The sequence below is a fragment of the Mustela putorius genome, unplaced genomic scaffold, assembly GCF_011764305.1.
Source record: "Mustela putorius furo isolate JIRA1106 unplaced genomic scaffold, ASM1176430v1.1 tig00000224_pilon_pilon_pilon, whole genome shotgun sequence".
Taxonomy (NCBI): Eukaryota; Metazoa; Chordata; class Mammalia; order Carnivora; family Mustelidae; genus Mustela; species Mustela putorius.
Window position 1 is genome coordinate 13640181 of NW_025421321.1, and position 22534 is coordinate 13662714.

At 55.4% G+C, this 22534-nt stretch overlaps 1 protein-coding gene and 1 long non-coding RNA gene across 3 annotated transcripts; one reads left to right on the forward strand and one right to left on the reverse strand.

The window, feature by feature from the left end:
- Positions 1-237: 237 nt before the first annotated feature.
- LOC101676997 lies at positions 238-2338 on the reverse strand. The gene is made up of 3 exons (XR_199448.2): positions 1953-2338; positions 1028-1102; positions 238-509 (listed from the first exon to the last, which is right to left on the reverse strand). It is a non-coding gene; the product is annotated as an uncharacterized LOC101676997 (long non-coding RNA).
- A 10625-nt stretch (positions 2339-12963) lies between these two features.
- Positions 12964-17020, forward strand: SIX2 (SIX homeobox 2). 2 transcript variants are annotated; one of them, XM_004752990.3, is made up of 2 exons: positions 12964-13621; positions 15764-17020. In XM_004752990.3, the coding sequence occupies exons 1-2, from the start codon at positions 13056-13058 to the stop codon at positions 16092-16094; spliced, it is 897 nt and encodes a 298-aa protein (XP_004753047.1). In that variant the 5' UTR covers positions 12964-13055; the 3' UTR covers positions 16095-17020. The 2 variants fall into 2 exon arrangements, with proteins under 2 accessions (XP_004753047.1, XP_004753048.1); XM_004752991.3 differs by having other exon boundaries at positions 12964-13615.
- Positions 17021-22534: the final 5514 nt, after the last annotated feature.

Consider the following 22534-nt stretch of genomic DNA (forward strand, 5'->3'; position numbering starts at 1 on the left):
CTTGGACGCTGCCCGCCGACCCCCTCAGTCAGCATCATCACGGAGTGACTGACTGTTTAAGGCGGGATCGTGAGCAAAAGCCTGAGGACCTCCTACCCCAGACCAAGTCCCCAGCACACCTCCAGACCCTGAAGGAAATGAGCTCGGATCAAATTAAATACTTCTCAGCTCCCACCATGGGCGAGGCATGGAGAGCACACTACGCCTGCCCCCATGTCCAGCTCATTCCTGAAAGTCTGGGGTTTTGCATCGAGGGGCTTTATTTTCATTTAGACGTATTTGGCAGTCGAGGGAGGTGTCCCGGGTCTGCAAAAGGGAGACCTGTGCAGCAGCAGGAAACATTCAAGAACAGTTCATCCTTAGGAAAATATCCTCCCTCTGACACATCAGCCAGCTTGGTCGGCCCGGCGGAGGGGGGTGGGGTGTTGCTGCGCAGTCGGAAATGAATCTCCATTCCAGAATGAGCCAATTACTTCAACAGGACGGCTTCCCTCCTGCCCCTGCCCTGGCTGAAAGAAAATACCAGTGAGGTGGTGTTGCACTGGCTTGGCCTCACAGCCGGGTTCAGGTTGTCCCGGGGAATGGCCCGGAGGGGGCAGAGGGCCCCAGCCTGACAGCAACGCTCCATCGAACAGGCACCCATTAGCCCTCCTGGCATCTGGGTGGGCTTTAGGACCCCCTCCTCCCCTCTGCTCCCACCCAGTCATAGCCAATGTACTCAACCTTAACTGAAGAGTTCTACTGCTCAGAGGAGCAATACAGGCCAGTGGTTACAGGCTCAGACTTTGCCAGCCGACCTCGGTTCAACTCCTTGTTCTACCACTTTGGTAACTCAACCTCCCGTAACTTAACCCCAAGCACTGGCCTCCCCATCTGTAATATGGGCCTAATAATGGTATCTGCTTCAGAGGGTTGTCAGGGAAATCAGTGAAATGCTGAGTCTAAAGCCCCTTGCTCGGTGTCAGCACATAGTAAAACATAGTAAAATGTGCAATAAAAGCGATTACTTATAAATTTAAAAAAAGACCTGTTTTTGAGCTCCTGTTGGGATATGGCACCTTCGGCATGCTGGGCCATTTCCGTGTTCAAGGATGGACAAGGGCTGTGAGGGAGAAATTACTCAGTTAATTTTGAACAGCTATAGGAAAGGGGAAATATTTGGTGTTTAAGAAAATCGACCATGTTACCTAAAACGGTACCTGCCCTTGATCATGGTCACTGCCCCTGGTGCTGTGGCATTGGGTGGATGAGTGCAAAGATTTTTCTATCCACTTGTGTTTGTCAGGCTAGTGGCTGTGAAGGGAGACAAAGGCTCTGTCCTTGACCCACAAAAAGGGTTGCTGGAAACTCCCAGGAAGCACCAGGCCCCCAGCTTTGGGCTGTGGCCCAGAAGTCTTTCCAGCTGCCCACATCACAGATCCAGTGGGAGCTCAAGGCTGGAGGCCTGGGGTCTGAATTCCTGCAAGAGAATGCCGCCTTCTGTGTGCATGTGCATATGGGCATTTTCTCGGGAAGAGGGCTTTCCTCGAATTTCCAATGGGATCTCTGAGCCCTGGAGCTAGGGAGCTACGGCTCTTCAGAATAGTTTCAGCATCTTGTATGGTTCTCAAGCTCCACTGCAAACATGAGTCCTTTCTCTGCCCTAAGACTGCATTTGCCATCCCCGGCTGTAACCCGATGGACCCAGAATAAACGTGCATCAGTGGATCCTGAATATTCCTACATATTTTGACTTTTCCCAGAAATCTCACTGTCTCACTTTGGGGAGCTGGAGGGAGAAAGGTGATGAACGCAAACCCGCGGGGGCCTGCCCGGGCAGAGCCCAGGTAGGTCAAGAAGGTTCAGCCAGACTTTAGTCTGTCTCACCCATGTCTTGCGCCCTCTATCTTATTTTTCCCTGTTGTTCCAACCCCTCTCAAGACCACCTTTTCAAAGAAGGTTTCCTTGCTCACCTGGACATACAATATTTTCTCTCTCTCCGCCTCTGTGCCCGGCCGTTTTCAATCGCTTCTCAGAGCCCGGTTCTGTTGCCCAACCAGGCCATTAACTTCTAGAAGACAGTATGGCGTCCTCTTCTCTTCTCGCCCTCACAGAGCCTAGCACAGAGTCAGACATGAGTAGAAGCAATTCGAATACTCCTTAGACTGGTACTTTAGGGAAAAAAGTATATTTGTTTCATTGGCCAGAATGGGATAACATTGAATTGAACTGAATTGCTGGTGGGCTTTGTTAGTATTGATCTGGATGATATTTGACCTTCCAGAAAAGTCTCAGGTTAAATATGAGCTAAGGGGGGAAAATCTAGTAGAAATTACAGATTCCAGGGCCCTTAGATGGCTCAGTTGTTAAGTATCTGCCTTTGGCTCAGATCATGATCCCGGGGTCCTGAGATCGAGCCCCACATCGGGTTCTCTGCTCAGCGGGAGGCCAGCTTCTCCCTCTCACACTCCCCCTGCTTGTGTTCCCTCTCTCGCTGTGTCTCTGTCAAACAAATAAATAAGCAAATAAAATATTAAAAAAAAATAGAAACCACAGGGGCACGTGCATGGCTCAGTGGGTTAATAGCCTCTGGTTCGGCTCAGGTCATGATCTCAGGGTCCTGGGATCAAGCCCCACCTCAGGCTCTCTGCTCAGGAGGGAGCCTGTGTCCTCCTCACTCTCTGCCTGCCTCTCTGCCTACTTGTGATCTCTGTCTGTCAAATAAATAAATAAAATCTTAAAAAAAAAAAATAGAAACTACAGATTTCTTAAGAATGGCCTTGGGGCGCCTGGGTGGCTCAGTGGGTTAAAGCCTCTGCCTTCAGCTCAGGTCATGATCTCGGGGTCCTGGGATCGAACCCCACATGGGGCTCTCTGCTCAGCAGGGGGCCTGCATCCTCCTCTCTCTCTGCCTCCTTCTCTGCCTACTTGCGATCTCTGTTGTCAAATTAACAAATAAAATCTTAAAAAAAAAAAAAAAAAAAGAATGGCCTTATTCCAGCCCCGTTCTAAGTAGCCACAAAGTCTGCAGCATGTTGAGCATACAAATTTTTCTAATGAAGAACGCCTGCTATTCAGAAAGGGAAAACCTCAGTCACTGGATGTATTTGCCCTTTCCAATTCCAGCTTCTACCTCTTACCAGCTAAATCTTTTTCCCCCAAGCCCCCAATTATGACTAAATTCTCAGACAGAACTGGTTTGGGGATGACCAGAGGTATATTCACCAACCCACCAAGGGTGAAATTGTCCCTGTGAATTCAGAAATTAAGTTCTCATGTGAGTATGAGGCAGCAGGCCACATGTGACTCGGCTTTGAATTGGGGCTCTGCTCCCTCTTCTTTTTCACCCTGTCACACAAGCTAGAGTGGCACCTGTCTGGGGGAATGAGGGCAGAAGAAGAGAGAGCCCTGGCGGCAACTTGCAATGTCTCTAAGGGCTTCTGTTCATCCACTCCCATTTCGTTGGTCAAGTTGGTCATGCGGCCAAGCCCAGGCTCAATGAGGCAGAGACTTAGGCTTCTCCCATAAAGGAATAAGTGGGTGATGATAGACACATATCACAGAAGTGGAAGAGTCCGTGGAAATCACTCCAGATGGCTGAAGCCTTGAGTAGGAAGTGGGCAGTGTGGCGAGATGAGCTGGATACGGGCACAGAGTCTGATGACAAGGGGCCTCAGAAACCAAGCTAAGGGGTCTGGAATTCATCCTGAGGTGAATGGGTGGCATTAGAGGAATTTAAGCACAGAGTGGCCCAGTCACATCTGTGCTCTAAGTTGGTGGCTCTGGATGATTCTTGATTGAAGGACTGAAAAAACATCACGCTGGGAAGTTTGGAAGAAGGAGAAGCAAAGGAACCAACATCTGCTTGATGGCTCTTATGTACTAAGTGCTAGACGTCTACATTCCATAGCAGACTAGAACAGTAGTCCACTCATCGCCTCATTCTGCCGGGTCTGGGTTCACAGTCCCTGCAGATTGGGTAGGGGGCCAGAGTCCCACCCACCCACCCAACATCCCTGACTGCAGTGGGAATCACTGGGCCCAAGATAAGCCTATAAGATTCCCTCTCCCCCACCCCCTGCCTTTCCCTCTCTCTCTCCCTCTTCCCCACTTCTCTCTCTCCCTCTCCCCTCCAACTTCCTCTCCTTCTCTCCATTCCCCCCCCACCCCAAATTCTGAACCTCCAACAGAGAGTTTAGAGTGCCTCCTGAGTGGCTGAATCAGGGGCTCAATGAAAAGCTGGGGAAGTATTAAACGGAGTGGCATCAGGGCAAGCTGCTCTTCAGAGAGAAAACAAGGATGCTCAGAGGGGAGCAGAGGAGAGACCCCTCTGCCACTGGGGGGGAGGAAGAGCCTTGATTTCTAACTACTGTCCAGCTTCTGGCTTCACCCTGTTAAGGACAGTGGTGTTCCCTGCCCTTGAAGCCACATGCTACTCCTGAATCCTTATAATAAATTTATTCTTTTGTTTCTCTTGTTAGTCTGAGTGGATTTCCGTGGCTTGTATCCCAAAATACCTTGACTTAAACAATTCCCAGAGTCCCCCAAGCTCACCCCAGGCACAATGGGACCCTGAGTCCATCCCAACTTTACTAGCTGCGGACTGAGGCTGCCATCCAGCTTGCTCTGGTCACAGTGGGCTCCTGCCCCGCTAGGGCTAACAAAGACTGAAGGCCACAAACCCCATGGCCTGGGGGCTGGAATCTGAGTTGGGCAGAGATGGCTCTTCCTGGAACCTAGAACCATCTTCCTGACACCTGCAAGGACCTCTCAACCAGTGGGAGCTGGAAGTGCCCAGGGAACCTGAGCTTGGAGTGGAAAGGCTTAAGGGGTGAAGGGAGAGCGCTTGGTAAAAAGCTGTCCCAGTCAAGTGGGTCAGAGCCAAACGACCCAGATGGAAGTACTCGGGTTTTCTGATAGCTGCCCCTCAGTGTCACCACCTGTGAAACAGAGCTAGGAGTTACGCCTAGCTCATGGAGGTGTTTCGAGGTTATGTGAGATACCACAGTTCCTGGCACATAATAGGCATTCAGCAAATTCTTCCTATTATTATGATCCTGTTGCCATTAGAGAGGAACTAACGGCAATTAGTTTTGGTTTTTACTATGGGTTTTGGCATCCAGGACTGAAATTTCATAGGCTCTTTACCATCTGTATGGTAAGTTGGTCAAGTTGCTTAGCCTCTGAGCCTGTCTTCTCCTCCATAAATGCTGATAATACCCATTTCATAGGATTATGGTACCCATTATACACTAGTATACTGCTCTGTGCATAAAGGATACTCTCTTAGCGGAAGCTATTTTTCATTTTAAGCCATAACAGGCTCCATCTTGGGGCCCGGAAGACTGATGAGGAAGGAGTTGAGGGGTGGGCATTTACTCAAGGTCACAACACAAAATCCACACTTGCCTGTGGAGCTCTCATGAGGCTTTGTGAGAACAAAACAACAGAAGCAGCAGCCTTGGTCTCGACCCCATAGGAACATGCTATGTCACACTTGCATGCAGCTGTCGTTTGATTTCTGAGACTTGTCTTAATGAGACCAAAATCCTGGAAACATCATAAGATAATGCAAAACATTATGGCAGCTGAAGTTCTCCTGTCCATCTCCAAACAGGGACCCAGCCTTTTCACATACATTAGTTAGTTCATCTTGTCTTCCCCAAACCCTGGGAGCAACGTGTTTCTTACGCCAACTTTTTTTTTTTTTAAGATTTTATTTTTATTTATTTGACAGAGAAATCACAAGTAGGCAGAGAGGCAGGCATAGAGAGAGGAAGGAAGCAGGCTCCCCGCTGAGCAGAGCCTGATGTGGGTCTTAATTCCAGGACCCTGAGATCATGACCTGAGCCAAAGGCAGAGGCTTAACTCACTGAGCCACCCAGGCTCCCCGTTACACCAACTTTTTAATTCTCCCTGGACTGGCAAACTGACTCCATAAGATTAAGTGACTTACCTTTGGTCACACTGGGTCACACTGTTACTAAGGGGCGGAGGCAGTGTTTAAGTAGATAGCCTGACTCCAAACCCTGCCCTCGAGCAAAGCTGCTGCAGGTGGTGAGCTGCAGAGATCCAGGTAGTCTCCTGTGTGCAAGTTCCAGGATTCCAACTGCTCCAGGGCCTCCAGCCACATCTCTGAACATTTCCCACAGTGCTTAGCCCAGTTCTGTCCATTCCACAGAGGTCTGATAATATTTGTCACCTGGAAATTAAATCTGCCTTTTGACACTTAAGACAAGTGCTTTCTGAAATAACATCGATTGTATGTAATTATGCAAACACACTAACCCATCACATCCCGGTAACAGAAGCCTTAGTTATTAAGCACCTATTGTGAACCAGATGTTGTGTAAACTTTATCCCTAATCCCAAATGCAACTGTATTCAATTCAACAAGAAATTGTTGTTGAATGCTTATTGTGCACCAAGCCCTGGGTCATTATTCTCATTTTCCAAATGAGCAAAACAGGCTCCAAGAGTGAGTAATTTACTACAGTGATGGGTCTGGACCAAGGACCCAGTTCTGTCTGACAACAAAGCCCATGCCCTCTGTTCCACCCACACCACTGTCCCCAACGGTGAGCATTTACTAACAGTGCAACTATACTAGAATGATTGGAACAAAGATGGTAATTGCCAGAGGGCCAGCCACACCTGTCATCAAAAACTCGATGCCACAGTGCTACCAGGACATCTATTTGAGGTTGACATTGTCCTGGTCCTTCTGCAACAGCCTCGCACACAGGTTTTCCTAAGCTCTGTGCCCTCCCCAGCAGGGCTATATCTTGTTTCTACTGACTTTATTAGAGCGTTTTCACAGCACGGTGCATAAATTAATTAGCACACATTCTTCGATCAGAAACAGCCCCAGGATTTTAGCCTTAATTCACAGAGACAACAAAATAAAGTATTAGATTTCCAAGTTAAGAACAATCTGGCTTTTTTCAGCTTCCCTTTAAAAGATGCAGAACTTGGTGGAAAGCCCTGTGTGGCTGCTTCCAATGGTTGGGGAAGAGTGCCCTCTTGCCTAGGTGCCACCCAAATCGGGAGAGCCAACAGCAGTCACTAGCCAGGGGGCGGGGGTATCACTGATGAGTGGGGTTGATGCATTGTAATTAATGCTAATCAAAATAGATACTGCAGGAGAGAGAAGTGCCAAGCCAGGAATCCCTACTCCCGGATAGAATTTCTCACAGGTAATGGAAAGAAGAAAAAAAAACAGTCACTTCTTATAGGAAACCTGATCTACACGTTGCCTACAGAGGATTTCTGTAAAGTAACTAAGGAAATGCAACTAAAGACAGCAGCCCCAGAAAAATTAGACCAGCTCGACTTAGAAAACTTTCTTTCCTGCAACCCAAGGGAACCTGGTAATGCTACAGGCAGTTAGAAAGAATTTCTAACAGCCGCGAGTACAGTCTGCAGTTTCTATGTGGCCCTACAGAGACTCTCTGGCTCCTAGTGCTTCTGGTTGGAGGAAGCGCGCAAATGTCTCTGAGACTTCCCCTACAAAGAGGAGGAGAGCTGGGAGGGAAGAACAGGAGAAAAGAAGAGGAAAAAGGCCGTTTTTTCTACTGGCCTGGTACTCCGCAGTTGCAGCTGTCAGTCAAATTCCACTGGTCATTCAGGCATCCATTCAAACATTTCCTGGGCACCCACTGTGTGCAAGGCAGATCCGGATTCCCGGAGGAGGGGGGACACGCAGGTGGGTAGAAGTGGTGGAGATACCAGGGTTAAAAGCCAGTGACTGTTCCCCAGAGGTCCTGCGATCAGACCCTGGCAAACTAGTGCACCCCAAGGGAGCGCACATCCCCAATGCGCCCTACTTCTAGTGGCCTCTCTGCCAGCGCAAACGTTCAGCTAGTGCTGGCGGCCGGTGGATACTGAGGCACCAACTGGCCCTCCTGGCGCCCTCTCCCTCCTCCACTAGAGGCCTGGGGACTACTGCGCACCCACCCAACGACCCTGACTCTGGGACCTGCCACTTGGGGGCTCTATCGGGCAAACTTGGCCAAGGCAGGTTTAAGGACGCAAAGGCCCTCTGGGGCCCACACAAAAGAAAGAAGAAAAACAAACAAACAAACAAACAAAAAACCAAGAACAAAAATCAGGCGGCGGACTTAGGCTGCTTCCTTAACCCAAAACCGAGAGCCTGGCCGCCCCACCCGGATGCCCGGCCCGCCGTGCCCACACCCCAACCTCTCCGCCGGCGAAGGGGCCCAGCGTACCCTGCCAGTTCCCCTGCCAGCCCGGGAGGGAGCGTGGCGCAGGCAGGAAGGGACGGACTCCAGCCCTGACCGTGACCGCGGGCGGGGAGAGAAGGCAGAGAGAGCCAGGCGGGGCGCCATCCGAGGGCGGACAGCGCCCTGGGCCTGGGTACCCGCCTCAGGTCCCGCTTGGTCTTTCTCGGTGCTGGTGCCTTCTCGGGCTGAGTCACCGATTTGCCGGCCTCCAAACGGGACCCCAGCCCTAGTTCTCACTCTTTTCGTTGGAACAAGAATCCCTGTGAGCCCGCGACCTCCGAACCGTTGTCTCGGGAGGGCCTTCTAGGCCGCCTCGTGGGTGTGGAACAAAAGGCCCAGAGAGGGACCCTGCTACTCCGGCCCTGGGGGGCTTGTGACTGTGCCAGGCACATGCGGCGTCGGTGACGCCCCGAGTCGCGCTTTTTCCGGAGGGCTAACGCTGGGAGTCCAGCGCGAAACCTTTCCCGGGGTTGGGATGCCTTGGGGGTGACTTTCTGAAATGGAGATTTATGTGAGTGGAATGCCTGCGCCTTGACTGCCCCCAAACGTTGGGCAACACAGAAAACCGTGGAGTGCCGGGTTTTGCAAATACTACTCTGGTCCCTCCCCCCACCCCGGGGCCGCCATGCAACCTGAGGGGCCCCAGGGCCCAGGGCCCCGCCGCAGGGAGGCCGCGGGAGCCTCAGCGCACACCGGCCCTGCGCCACTTGCCCGCTTGCAACGAAACGCGCAGCGGTCTAGGCGGATGTGGGAGGCCAGGTCTCAGCTAGGGTGCTGCGGGAATAGGGGGCGCTGACGCTCACCACCTCCACCCCCACCCCTGGCAGCGATGTCCCAGATGTCGCAACCTGGTGCGACCTGCGCTATGGGGAGGTCCCCAGGGATTGGCGGCTCCAAAGCCATAGTATGTCCTGACTCAGGGTAAGGGGTGGGGGTGGGGGGGTGGTCTGCAGCCTTCAAAGACTGGAAAAAGTAAAGATTTAAAAAACCCTTTCTGGCCTTCCGTTTTGACACCGAGCACCCCGCCCCCTCGCTCCTTCCTCTGCTAGCGTTGGAAATAGCCTTCAAGCAGCTCCTCCTTACATCACCCAGTTCTTTCCCAAATGGCCTCAACCCAAAGTCAGGGAAGCCCCTAGGAGGCTGGTGAGGTTGCATTCTCCTTTCTGAAGAAGTTCTGTTAGTGGGCAATATGCTAGCACTGGACTGGGCATCAGGTGCCATCTGTGGGGGCGGGGAGGGGGGGCGGGGTGGTTGCTGGGGCCTTGCTCTGGGGAGTTCCAGACACAAAAGCCCCCAGACTGTTCCTGAGCAAGGGGCAGGGACAGTCTGTCAGTGAGTTCACCTATGTACCTGCACTGCTGCCTTCCAGAAAGTGTGATCCCATGGGACCTCCAGCACACCTTGGAGGCGAAAGAACACATTTCAGTGAGTGCCAAATTTCCACCTACCTACAAGTTTTCCCCTTCCCCACCATAGAGCCTGTCTTATTTGTGCCTGATGAAGTGACCAGTGCAGACCTCCCCAGCATGTCTTCAGATGGAAGGAATATGGGATTGGATAGATTGGGGTGGGTTAGAACCAAGGCTTCTCCAGCAGCTGCTCTGAGCACTGGAACCTGGAGCCAAGGTTGCCTTAACTCACCTCACCCAAATACTGCCAGGTGCTCTGTCCTGTGGCAAATACTACCAGCAAGGGGGCAAGGCACGGAGGGGGCTTCAGATGGTGGAGAGTCTAGCTGAGCTTGTAACCTTTATAGGGCAGGCACTCAGCTGTCCCTGCTAACAAGAGGTTCTAGCCCAGACCTGCTAGAGCCAGTTTCCTACGATATGGAGGGAAGGGGAGAGCTGGTGGCATAGGCACATACACCCAGACATTGGGTCATGGTGTTCCAGGTTTTCCATGCTTGCTCTGTGATGACTTTTCACATGGTGCACATGATATTATCCAGGTCCACGGCTATGCTGTTGGCACGGGTGACTCTGGGGCTTGGCAGCCAGGGGTCCCAAAAAAGGCAAAGCTGGAAAGAACAGTGAGTCTGAAGTTTCAGAAAACATGCCTTAGCTGACCAGGGCAGAACCCAGCTCTGGGGGAAGTTCAATCCTGAAGTTCCAACAGACCAGGGAGGGGTAGATTCATGGTGGAAGTTCGGGCTAAAGATGCAAAATTCACTTGCCTTTTCAAGCTGAGGATTCTCAGACCCAGCCCTCCCCAGAATCAGCAGGGACACAAGAAAGATCACACAAGCCTCATCTACTAGTGGGTGAAAGTGAAGTGGAACAGATCATAAGCCCAGTCTTATATCAAGAATCTACTGCCTAAGCCCACTCACATGGTGAGTGGTCCCCACTCCCCCTCAGCCCAGCCTGACCTTGCCAAGATGTAAGATGGCCATGGTTGAGAGCTTGGACCAACTTCTTATCATTAACCATGTGGCTGAAGATGAGGTCTTGGAAAGAGTAGGCTGCCCATTCTTGGGGGTCAGCAAGGTAGACTGTGAACATTAGTGCAGCCAGGGAGAAATACTTCGCCATGTCTTCCAGAGGCCTCTAAGACTGACTGTTGTGTGAATCCCGGGTAGCAGCACACAGGACTGGGGATAGAGTGGCCTGGATGCAGCAGAGCTCCTCCCACCCAATAGACACACTCGGAAGATGCTACCTGCACGTCTACAGGGAGCTGTCCCTAGCACTGGCTTGGAACCTACTTTTACAGCCCTGATCTCATAACACACACCCAGGAGGCCTCCAAAAGCAAGTCTTAGCGTGAGTCCCAGGGTTCCACTCTTTCATGCCTGCAACTCCCCCAGAGGACTTCTAGACTGATAAAGCAGGGGGAAACTTCTGGAAATCTCACTAAGGAGATGAAATAAACTCAGACTTTTCTCCTAGACACCAAGCAAAGCAAAAACTTGAACCCAAGGTTCTGGACGCCCATCTGGTGCTCCTAGCACAACCTCCAGAGAAAATTTTAAAGGATGGGGTGGGGGAGATTTGTGGCCTAGACAAAGGTTCCACAGTTCTAAGCTGAGGGCAGAGTCCAGGCTCTGTGCTGGCCTGGGTCCTGGAACTGGAAGCAGAGTTGACTCCGGCCTCCCAACAGCTCAGAGCAAAGACCAGGAAACCGAAATGAAAAGGACCAGTCCAGGAAGAAGCTAAGCCCCGGGTTTTTCAAAACCGTAGAAACAGCAGCAGCACCCCTCTCCCCCGCCTTCCAATTCCAGATCTTCCACCTACTTTTCCATGTCCTCCTCCAGGAGAACCAGCACCACTGCTTCCATGCACTCCCTTATAGAGACACAAACGAAAAAACCAGGATTCCCCTTTTAAGACCCTTATTCCGGAGCTCGGAGATCTGGTTCCCAGGCTGGAGATGCCCGAAGCCAAGTCCGAGCTCAGAGGCCAGAGGGTGGGACACAAGTCTTGCGCCTACTCTGCCCTCCCGGACCACCCACCGGCGAAGGCCACGGGCGTCCTAGACTCTATGCCCTCGCCTCCCCGTGAGCAGACTGCTGGCGCAGCAGACAGGAGTCACTTTTCTTAAAGGCCCCAAGTTAGTGCCTGGCGTTTCCTGGGCCGTGGTACCCGTAGGGTTAAGTGTGAGTCCCTGCCCGGCAAAGAGCAGAAAGCACAGAGCTGGGGCGGTACCGACCTCGGGGCAGCCGGCCGCGTTAGGAGAAAGAGGAAAGGCGGGATCCTCCAAGAAGTTGATTCTCAGGCGTCCGCCTGCGGCCACTGCCAAATCTTCTCCACTTCTGTCTCCTACTCCCTCCCCCTTTCCCTCGAAGACCGCCCAGGTCCGGAGTTCCTAGGATGGGGGCGGGGCGCTGTCAGGAGGAAAAACCAAATCTTTGAGAGGCGCCCAAGCACGTCCAAACTCTCCCATCCTACTGGTCCGCTCCAGGGCAGAATCTATCCCCAAAACGCAGGCCCGGGAGGAGGCTGAAGACCTGGAGTGGGGGTAGGGCACCCGGTGGGGCCTCGAGAAAGCTGTTCTAAGTTTCTTCCCCCTCGAGGTACCCTCCACCCTTCTCACTCCTCTTCCTCCCAGCACCCCCTTAAACAGTTCCCCGCCTTCTCCTCTCCCGTCTTCCCTCCCCACCTCGATCCTCCCCTTTTCTTCTCCTAGCGTTTCCACTCCGCCTCCCCCTTCCCGTGCCCGTCCTCTCCCTTGCTCTTTGGGCGTCCGCCCCGTCAATCACCACCGCCGCCGGCCCCCGCCCGGTCCTCTCCTCCTCCCAGGTTCTTGGAGCACCTCCCGCTCGCGTCTCGGGCCGCCCTCGGCTTTGCGCTGAGCCCGGCGATCTGTCAGCGGAGCCGGCCGGGGGGAGCCGCCCGACCCGCCGGGGCTCGGGTTACCAGTGACTGACAGCGTCTCCATGGCGAATAATTTGACTCCGACTATTGTCTGGCGCGGGCAGGCCCCGGGTCAGATAACCAGACCAATCAGGGCGCGGGCCGCCGCGCCTCATGCCCGCTTAGAATAATATTATTAAAAAAGCAGCGAGCGAGCTAGACGGGAGGGAGAGCGAGCGAGAAACGAGCGAGGGAGCGGCGGGCGGGCGCGGAGCATGCGGAGCGGCGCCCCGGGCTACCCCCGGGCTTGGACGAGGGCGCAGGCGAGGCGCGAAGGCGGCGGGGGCGCGGAGGAGCGCGGCAGCTGCGGCCGGCGCCGGGACGGGCTGCAGTGACTCGGAGTTCGCCGGGAGACCGCGCGGGGCCGGGGGGGGCAGCCCCGCCCGCCTCTCGGCGCGGACGGCCCGGCGGGGAGGCGCCCATGCCGGACAGCGCAGCGCGGTGAGGGCGCGCGCGGGCGGGCGGGGGCGCAGCCGGCACCATGTCCATGCTGCCAACCTTCGGCTTCACGCAGGAGCAAGTGGCGTGCGTGTGCGAGGTGCTGCAGCAGGGCGGCAACATCGAGCGGCTGGGCCGCTTCCTGTGGTCGCTGCCCGCCTGCGAGCACCTCCACAAGAATGAGAGTGTGCTCAAGGCCAAGGCGGTGGTGGCCTTCCACCGCGGCAACTTCCGCGAGCTCTACAAGATCCTGGAGAGCCACCAGTTCTCGCCGCACAACCACGCCAAGCTGCAGCAGCTGTGGCTCAAGGCGCACTACATCGAGGCGGAGAAGCTGCGCGGCCGGCCTCTGGGCGCCGTGGGCAAATACCGCGTGCGCCGCAAGTTTCCGCTGCCGCGCTCCATCTGGGACGGCGAGGAGACCAGCTACTGCTTCAAGGAAAAGAGTCGCAGCGTGCTGCGCGAGTGGTACGCGCATAACCCCTACCCCTCACCGCGCGAGAAGCGCGAGCTGGCCGAGGCCACTGGCCTCACCACCACGCAGGTCAGCAACTGGTTCAAGAACCGGCGGCAGCGCGACCGGGCAGCGGAGGCCAAAGAAAGGTACGAGTAAGTAGAACTTCGGCGCCAGTTCCCCCCGGGGCTCCAGGGTGGGGGTCGCGGGGCGTCTGCGCAGCCCCTGGGAAGAGGCCTAAACGGGATACTCGGTCCCTGCCACTTCCCAGCTGCAGCCTCGACTGACCCTGCCGGCCTTCAGATCTTGTGGTGGGAGACCGAGAGGTCAGAAATTTGTCTAAAGCGGGCAAAGCGATCGGGGAGGTTGTCAGCTCACTCCCTGGTCGCTTGCAAAGAAAAGTGGAGAGGCAGCGAACTTTGGGGCAAAAGCAAGACAGTGGCTGGATCCTGTGCAATGGGGGACACAGCAGGCAGGGTGTGACAGTCTTCAGAAGGACAGAGGGGACTCTCTCAGGGCTGCAGATTTGGGGCTGTCTGTGCGAATTCACGGGCACTTCTGCGCACTTCCTGTTCGTCTTACTCGGCTCTAGGCCCAAGTGAGATTAGGGGTCAGGACTGGGATTAATACTTTCCTGGTGTGACCTGCACGTGGAGGGGCCTGGGCAAGAATAGTCCTTGTCTGGATATGGAAGTTGATAGGGAGACTTTATCCTTTATAGGAAGGACCAAGAGGAACAAGACTGGGAGGAATTGTCAGCTGTAGGAGAGCAAAGAGAAACACATGCCCTTTTTCTTGCCTTCTTGGACCCAGCAGTCCTTCCCTGGCCTGTCCAGCTCTTGACTCTTCTCCCCTCAGGCCCTACAGTGCGGGAGGTTGGTAGTTCTGGGGTGAGCTGAGAGCCGAAGAAGGGCTGGGAGTTGCCTTGTCCTCAAGGAAACCAGGACTTCCTGAACCAGCCTAACAGTTGACCATTAGGCCCTAGTGACTGCCAGCCTGTGGCTCTTGTGAACCCCAAATACGAAGGAGGAAATGGGAGAAAAACCGGTTGTGGGAACAGAAATCCAGCCTGAGTGTAACAGCAAAACAAGACACCTGGGGTTGGGGGTATAGGGCGTGGTGCAGCCCAGAGTAAATGATTAGGGTCCGGGTTGGGTGGCGGGGTGTTGATGAACAGCGGAACTAGATCTCTGAAAGTGGAAGGGGGAGCTTCAGGCCGATCCTGGCCTCCCAGACAATGAGGTCAGGGTATGTACAGTTGGAAGTTCTCCATTGCCAGCCATGTAGGAAGTTCCCCTCCAGGAAAACAGAAAGAAAGGTCTTGGGAAGCCAGTGAAGAGAAAAGTGACCCAAGATTCCAAATCTCCCGATCTGGTCCGGGCTGACAGTCAAAGGCAGAGCAGGAGGTGGGTTCTCCTTGCTGGGGTCCCCCTCTACCCAGCCTGGCATGCATCCAGACTCCTGAAGAACTCAGGTTCTCAGGCCAGGCCCCAGGTGAGAGTGGCAGAACCCTCCAGTTTCTATATGCTGGAAAAGTCTAGGCCTGGATTAGCAATCCCCCCACCAAGGGCTGCTCTCCAAGCCCCCAGCTTCCAGTCTTCCAGCGGAAGTTTGCACTGTGCCACCAGGGAGAAGGCTACAACCTGAGGGCTTTGTCCTGTCCTTGGGCCCAGCAAGGAGAGCCCTCACAAGATCTGCCAGTTTGGACCTAGAAAGAAAGGACCCTTAGCTCCAGGAGCCTGACCCCCAATCAGAGATTTCCCTTAAGTGGTGAAGGCCTTTGAGAGCTCTAACTTCACCTGGCTCTCCCAGCCCCACCTCCACTCAACAACTCTGGTTTGGGGAGCCAAGCGTCTGAAAATCCAGGCATCTTCCCTTCCTTCCTGTCTCCTTCTCCCCCAACTCTACTGAGCCCTGCTCTGCGGCCCCTCTCCTCTGGCAAAGAAATGTTAGCAACTCAGTGCAAGGGGGGGGGGGGGGGAGCGGTAGGGCCGCAATCTACAAAGAACAGGAAAGATATTCAAGAGGTTAAGAACAAGAGACGCGAAGGGATAGAGATGGCACAGAGAAAAGGACAAGAGAGAGAAAATCTTGTACTGAACGAGTAAGAGAATCGGCAGAAAGCTCGAGAGCCCCAGGCCAGGCGGAGAAAATGGTAGAAACCGAAAACACCCGCGGGCAGCGCCCGGCGGCTCGGGCGCGGAGGCGAGCGGCGGGCTCTGGCTCCGGGCGACGCGGTGGCGCCGAGCGGCCTCGGTTTCCCCGCTGACCCGGCCGCTTTGCTCCTGCACTTGCAGGGAGAACAGCGAGAACTCCAACTCCAACAGCCACAACCCGCTGGCTGCGTCGCTGAATGGCAGCGGCAAGTCGGTGCTAGGCAGCTCGGAGGACGAGAAGACGCCGTCGGGGACGCCAGACCACTCGTCGTCGAGCCCCGCTCTGCTGCTCAGCCCGCCGCCGCCCCCTGGGCTGCCGTCCCTGCACAGCCTGGGCCACCCTCCCGGCCCCAGCGCCGTACCCGTGCCCGTGCCGGGCGGAGGCGGCGCGGACCCGCTGCAGCACCACCACGGCCTGCAGGACTCCATCCTCAACCCCATGTCGGCCAACCTCGTGGACCTGGGCTCCTAGAGCCCCGCCTGCCTCGACGCGCTCGCCTTCCAGGCTTGGCGCTGGGGACCGCAGAGACAATGTCGGGAGGGCGCCCTGTGCCGGCGACCCCATCAGGTACTGAAAGTCCCACTCGCTGAGCGGGCAGAACTGCCGGCAGAACTGCCGGCGGGGGCAGGGTGGATGGCTCTTCGGTTTGGCCTTCGTCTGGGATTTGTTTTCAACAAGTTGCTTCTGAGATCGTTTTGGAGGCCTGGGATCTGGCCTTGAACCTGGGAAGGGAATAAATTATACACATTCTCATATTCTCTCTCCAGACCTTCTCATCCCTTTTATCCTTTTCCCTTCCCTGCTCTTTCTTCCAGTTCCTTTCCCTTCCTTCTCTCTTGTCCTCTCTCCGTCCCCTTCTTGCTTTCCCTGGTCCCGATCCCTCCATATTTCTGGCTTGTCACCCCTCAGTATGTTTTTGTTTCTCTATTTCTGTTTTTCTGTCTCTCCTCTGGCCGGCCCCTTGCTCTCCTGGCCCCAAGATCTGTACCCCCGAGCCTTTCTCCTCCTTCCGGGACGTCTATTTGCATCCTCCTAACTCGCTTTCCCGGGTGGACGTGGCAGGGGAAGAGCAGAGGAACCAGGCCTTCTCCAGAGGCCCTCCCCAAGGTTCAGTGGGGCTGCAGGTGTCCGCTCCGCGCCTAATAACTTAAGCGAAAGAGAAAGGACTGGGGTGCTGGGGACTCGGAGCGGCGCCCTTGCCGCTTGCCCCTCTGTTTCTCTCCAGTGAGGCCGGCCGCGTTCTCTCCTCTTCCTCCCGGGGCTGGGGCCACAGTGCTCCGGCAGAGTGTGCCTCCCGAGCCGCGGACTTGCCGTCTCCCTGTTACGCCCTCATGTGAATGTTCTTCGGGAAATATTTCTGCTTTTATTTTATAATAAAATTAGAAATCATAAATATATATATGGATATATACCACAAGGCCCGTGATCCGGGAGTGCAGCAGTGTCTGATTTCCCTACAGGGACTCGACACCCCGGTGGACCGTTCTGGGCAGCGATGTCCCAGGAGCCCCAGATATCAGGAGCCGCCTTCCCCCATTCACGGGCGCATAACAGCCCTTAAGGTGAAGGGACCGAAAACTCTGAAACCTCCTCCCACCCTCCCAAAGCCCTGCCTCCCACTTTCCTGTCGGGAAAACTCCCTCAAAAGCACGAAGGGGGTGGGTGATCTCCTCTTGGGGACTCTTCTCCCCGCCATTACCAGAGCAGGGCCCTCGCTCTCCTCTTTCTTCATTTCGGGAGGAGAGTAAGAAAAGAGAAGCTGTGTGCTGAACAAGGAAGGGATGCATGTTTGGAGATGCCAGAGCTGGGGAACAAACCGGACCACGTAGGCTTCCTCAGCGGTGGCAGCAGTCCGCAGAACCTGATGGCATGCCCTGGGCAGGTTCGCAGGCCCCAAGGAGTGCTGCGGAGCCCGCGCAAAGCCCGGGTGGTGCGTGTGGATGTAGAGGAAAGGTCTCCAGGCTCTGAAATCGGTCGTTTTGGGACTGTGATGAAAGGAGGGGGCAAGAAGGGAAGCCTGAGGAGACTGGGGAGGCCTGGCCGGTGGGCGCATGTTTTTAATAGGAGCACGGGGCACCTCCGCACACCGTGCTCAGTCGGTCCCTAGTATGGGTACATTAACCTGTAGCAGCCTCTCCCTTTTGGGGCCCCGGTCCACCTTTCACCCTCCACATTAAGCGGTGCTCGGAAGCCTATCCTGCCAGATTCCAAGCTGTGCAGGACTCCTCGAGGAGGAAGTTGTGGCTTTAGCGTCTCCGGGTCATGACCGGGCTGTGGGCACCGAACACGTTCCTCCTCTGCGCCCAGGATGTTTCGGTGCAGGCATGCCTCCTGGAATCCACGGGAAAGAGGGAATGAGGCGCTCTTCGAACAGCGAGATCCTAGAGTGCTGGGACCTCTTTGGAGACTTCCCTCCCTGATGAAATCAGCGTTCGCTGAAGACCCTTTAGCGCCTCTTTTCTGAGTACTGCGGAGTCGTTCTGGCCAAGATGCGGGCAGCCGCGGACAGCTGGGCGGGCTCACTGGGCTGGGGAGCTATGCCTCTGCCTTTACTCTGTGCAGGCCTGAAGGTCGAGGGAATCGCCAGTAGGCTCAGACTGCTCTGCATGGGCCCCACCGGGCACCACAAGAAGAACTCCAACCCTGGCAGCGCACTCCTCATCTTCGGGAGGCTCTGCTCTCTCCGGTGTAACTTGGCTTCCCCCGGGGCAGGTCTATGCTTACATGGCCCCAGCTGTCTGACCTTCACTGAGCGGCAGAGTGAAGAACCGTCTATTGCCTGAGGGTCCGCAGAGGCTCAAGAGACCAGAAACATCACCTTGAGTCCCCAGAGCTGAGCCACCAGTCCCAGGCTTAGACTCTGGAGCCCACATACCCTTACCTGCCTCCTATTTTCCACACTCCCACTCCCAGGGAAACAGGCTTTGTGCGAACTTTCACAAAGACACCACCATACGCAATCATCATTCGAGTCACTGAGACAGAAAGGCTGTTATGTGCCAGGCCCTGTTGGCACCTGATAGCACCGGAAACACACACCCTTTCACATTGTGACCACACAGGGAAACACACTGACTGTCACACATATGTTCACACACAGAGAAAAACAAGCATGCAGACTCTCAACCCATTCTCAGAGACACAAACATGTCTTCAGGAAAAACCTAAACACACTGTTGTTCCAATATATATGAGATACATACCCGAATGGGCCTCTCCACACGTAAACTCACACACACACACACACACACACAAATATACATCATGCTTCTCCCCAGTAGTATGCAGACCCACACTCACACCCGTGCCCCTGCCAGCAGCCAGTCCTAGTCCATCGATCTGCTGTGCCAGGGCATGGTCTTGCGGTGAAGCTGGACTTGAAGGTCTTAGCGGCTGTGCCCCAGGGAAAGAGATGGTTCTAGCCAGAGGAGTGTCAGAGATCCCACCTGTGGCACCTTCTTTCCAGGGGCCGGAGGGGGATCGAGGGAGGTTGCCAGGAGCTTTCACTGGCCGGTAGGGGGCAGGGTTCCTGCCCTGGAGCTTTATTCGAGCACAGTCTGGCTACTTGTTGCAATTTCCCTCTTTCCCTCCCCCTTGGAAAGCTAACCCCGAAAATATTTACTTAAACGGGAAACTATGCAGAAGCTCTGAAAATAAACCCTAGCAGCTACTCACCCACTGCAGAAACCATACCAATCCAGTCCTCCATTCCACACTCCTCTAGACCCAGCGAGAGGCTATGGGCCCCACCAGAGTGTGCCAACTGAACATAACTTTTGCACAGATGCTGTCAGATGAATACAACTGCTCCCTCTAGGCATCCACCAAACACAGTTCCTAATGGCCTGTCACCCCTTCCCCAGTGGCAGCTGGAAGCCAAAAGTTTTGCTCTGGGGACCATAAAGGACAGCTCTGGAAGCACGAGTCTCCCTCCCTTCCTGTTCCCCTGACTGTGTCCACCTTTCATTTGTTCCCACAAGGTTCCATACCCATGCAACCCTGGAAGGTGAAAATGAATGAAGAAGGTAGCATCCAGCCTTCCTGCGCAGCTGGCTGACTCACCCACTTGGGGGCATAAAAGTCAAGGGCTGCTGAGCGCAAAGGGGGTGCCAGAGGGTTCGCTGTGCCTCCTGGGCAGTCTTCCCCTCTCACCTCACGCCCAGCAGCAGTCCTGGCTGGGACATGGTCCCAGCTCAGACCCTGTTGTTCCCACCACTAAAAGTGCATCTCAAGGAAGTGGTGGGTATATATGGGGACAAGGTGGCGAAGACGAGCCAGGAAAGCAAAAGTTAAACAGAGCCAGGGAGATCTGAGGGGGATCACAGGGCTGGATTTTGCCCAGTCCCCGTAGGAAACACCATTTTGGTGTCTGGGAAAGCAGAGACCAACCAAGTTGGGGCTCGGGAGTCAGGACGCAGGGACCTCTTGCTGGGATACTGCTGAGGACAGTGTGAATGTTTTTGTGTTGAGCAGCAGGTGGAGAAGGGTGGAGGAGGTTTCGGCTCCTGACTGAGGCCCCTCCTTTTTTCATGTTGCCCATCCCAATGGTTCAGGAGCATCCGTACCTTCCGGGTGCAAAGCTGTCTAGGGCATCTGGAAACAGCAGAGACCCAGTGCGTGAGGGTGTACTGGGACATATAAGAAGGCCTGAGACAGTGTGTAGGTGCAATAGGGTGAAAAAAAATGCTCTGATGTTCATTGATGGGGCCGACGTGTGCCCCAGGAGTCTGGCTGTTTCTGAGTACCTAGATGGGTGGGTGAAGCAGCACACCCCAGAACTCTCCCGGGAACTGACAGTGAGGCTTCCGCCTGTGCACTCCCTCTGGTAAAGGGAAGGCTCCTGGGGTTGGAGGAGGACCAGCCTCTCCTCTCACCCCGGCAGAAGCCAACCAGGCACAAGTTTGTTCTGATTCGTGAAGTCAGTGCCGGCTGGGTGGTGGGTGGTACGGAAGGGACGGAGGTTCCCTCCGTTGCTGCTGCCAGGGGCCACACAGTGAAGCTGAGCCTGGGCCCCAAATATCTTGAGTCTTGGTGTTGGGGTCAAGGCGTCCATCCCCACCTTGCAGGAGTCTCTTCTTGAAACCTTATGGGTGTCTGTGCAACTGGAACTCAGAAATGGCTTCTCGGTGGCAGGGATGAATCGCAGGGGAGAGGGTCAGATTGGGTGTCTGGAAGGGAAGAGTTTTACAGTTCTCCCACAATCCCAGCCACGAGGTTTCTCCCCTTCTAGGTAAATTCTGCTTCTGGCCACGCCAGCCACAGAGGGAGGCGAAGTAACACCCGCGGATGTCCCTGAAGAAAGCCCCCTCCTGAAGCCCGACAGGTGCCTCTAATTGCCCCCAAAGTCTCCCGTGCTTGGAAGACCCACAAACGCAACAGGCTTGCACAGGGAGGACACGTAGAGGGAGCCCTTCTTAAGGATGTTAGTGGCCCAGACTTTAGGCAAAGCTAAATCGACAGCTCTCAGCAGCCCAGCCCAGCCAGAGCGCCTAGCGCGTCTTCACTCGCGGAGCAGTGTGTACGCGTCCAACACAGGTGCGCTACGGATAAAACTCCCGCCACTCCGCCTGCCCCGCGGCCTCCGAAGTCCCACCAGAGCGCTGGATGCCAGGCACCGCGCGGCCGGCTCTCGGAACGAGTAGCCCGCGCGCTGTCCCGGGTCACGTAAAGCTCTGGCGCCTTCGGGCAGGGGAACTGGGGACCGCGGGGCTGGGCAGCCGCGTTCCTCTGGCCCTTTGAGCTGGCGGTCGGGCGTGAGGCAGAGGCCTGGGAGCCAGGACCTTTGGGACGCGCCGCGGGCGACAAAACCATGCGCTACCGTGCCATCTCCAGTAGCCATCCTCTGTCTGTCCCGGGCACCCAGGCCCGACGAGACCGCACCCGGGCTCCTGCGGCCTGGGAGTCAGATAAGAGCCGGCCGAGTTCCGATGAAGAGAAGGACAGGTCAGACCGGAAGGCAAGAGCAGCAGGTGTGGCGGACCTTACCGGGCTAACGGCCCTCCATCCCTTCGTTCGGGGTCTTTCCCAAGGGCATGTGTTGCTGTGCCCAGCCAGGCGCTCTCACTAGCTGGAAAGCTCACTGCAGGCAGAATTAACCAGGTAACTTGCCCTGGGCCATGGAAACGCAGCCCTGCGGTGACTCGGTGGTCCCCAGAGTAACAGGTCGTAACTGCCATTTCTTGAACGCTTAGTATGCGCCAGGAACTTTGCACACGGGGTTTCTGTTGAATTCCCCCAGCGGCCACCCAAAGAAGCTATTATTACTGGAAGATGAAACTGAGACGCCGTGTTCGGGAACTTGACCAGAGTCGCGCACCTTACCGCGGCGGGACTGGCATCTGAGCCTGCTGTCTGCGAGTCCGCAGCGTACGGTCTTCCGGGGGTAGCCGCTGCGGGTGAGCGCGGGCCCGGGGCGGCCGAGGCAAGCGCAAGGGACTCCGCGGGGATCCGAGCAGCGCCAGGCAGACGAGAAAGCTACAGCGAGGACTGGCTCCAGACTGAGCTGCGGCAGCGGGAGATCGCAGCCTCGTGCCCTGCTGCGGTCGGGTGAGAGTTTTTCTCCGCGAGAATGGGGATAATTGCGCAGGTTCCCCCGCTTGCGGTCTGCTAGATAGGGCGCACCACGTACCACGGAGGGGGTTTCCACCGGTGCGGGCTACTCCGTAGTAAAAATGGGACTTTGGGACCCTGGGATCAGCCCGCTACCTACCTCCTTCTTTGCCCTCCTGAGACACTGGCCCCGTCTCTGCCATTCTGCTCGGGATGGCGAAGCTGTTTGGGGGACCCTAAGGGCTGAGACGTGAGTTTTGGGTGGGACGCCCTTCTCTTTTTCCATCCCCCCCCCCATTAGCCCCTTGATGGGGACAGGGCTCTCCATCTGGGGGGCAGTAGTACTGTATTAAGGTGTCACT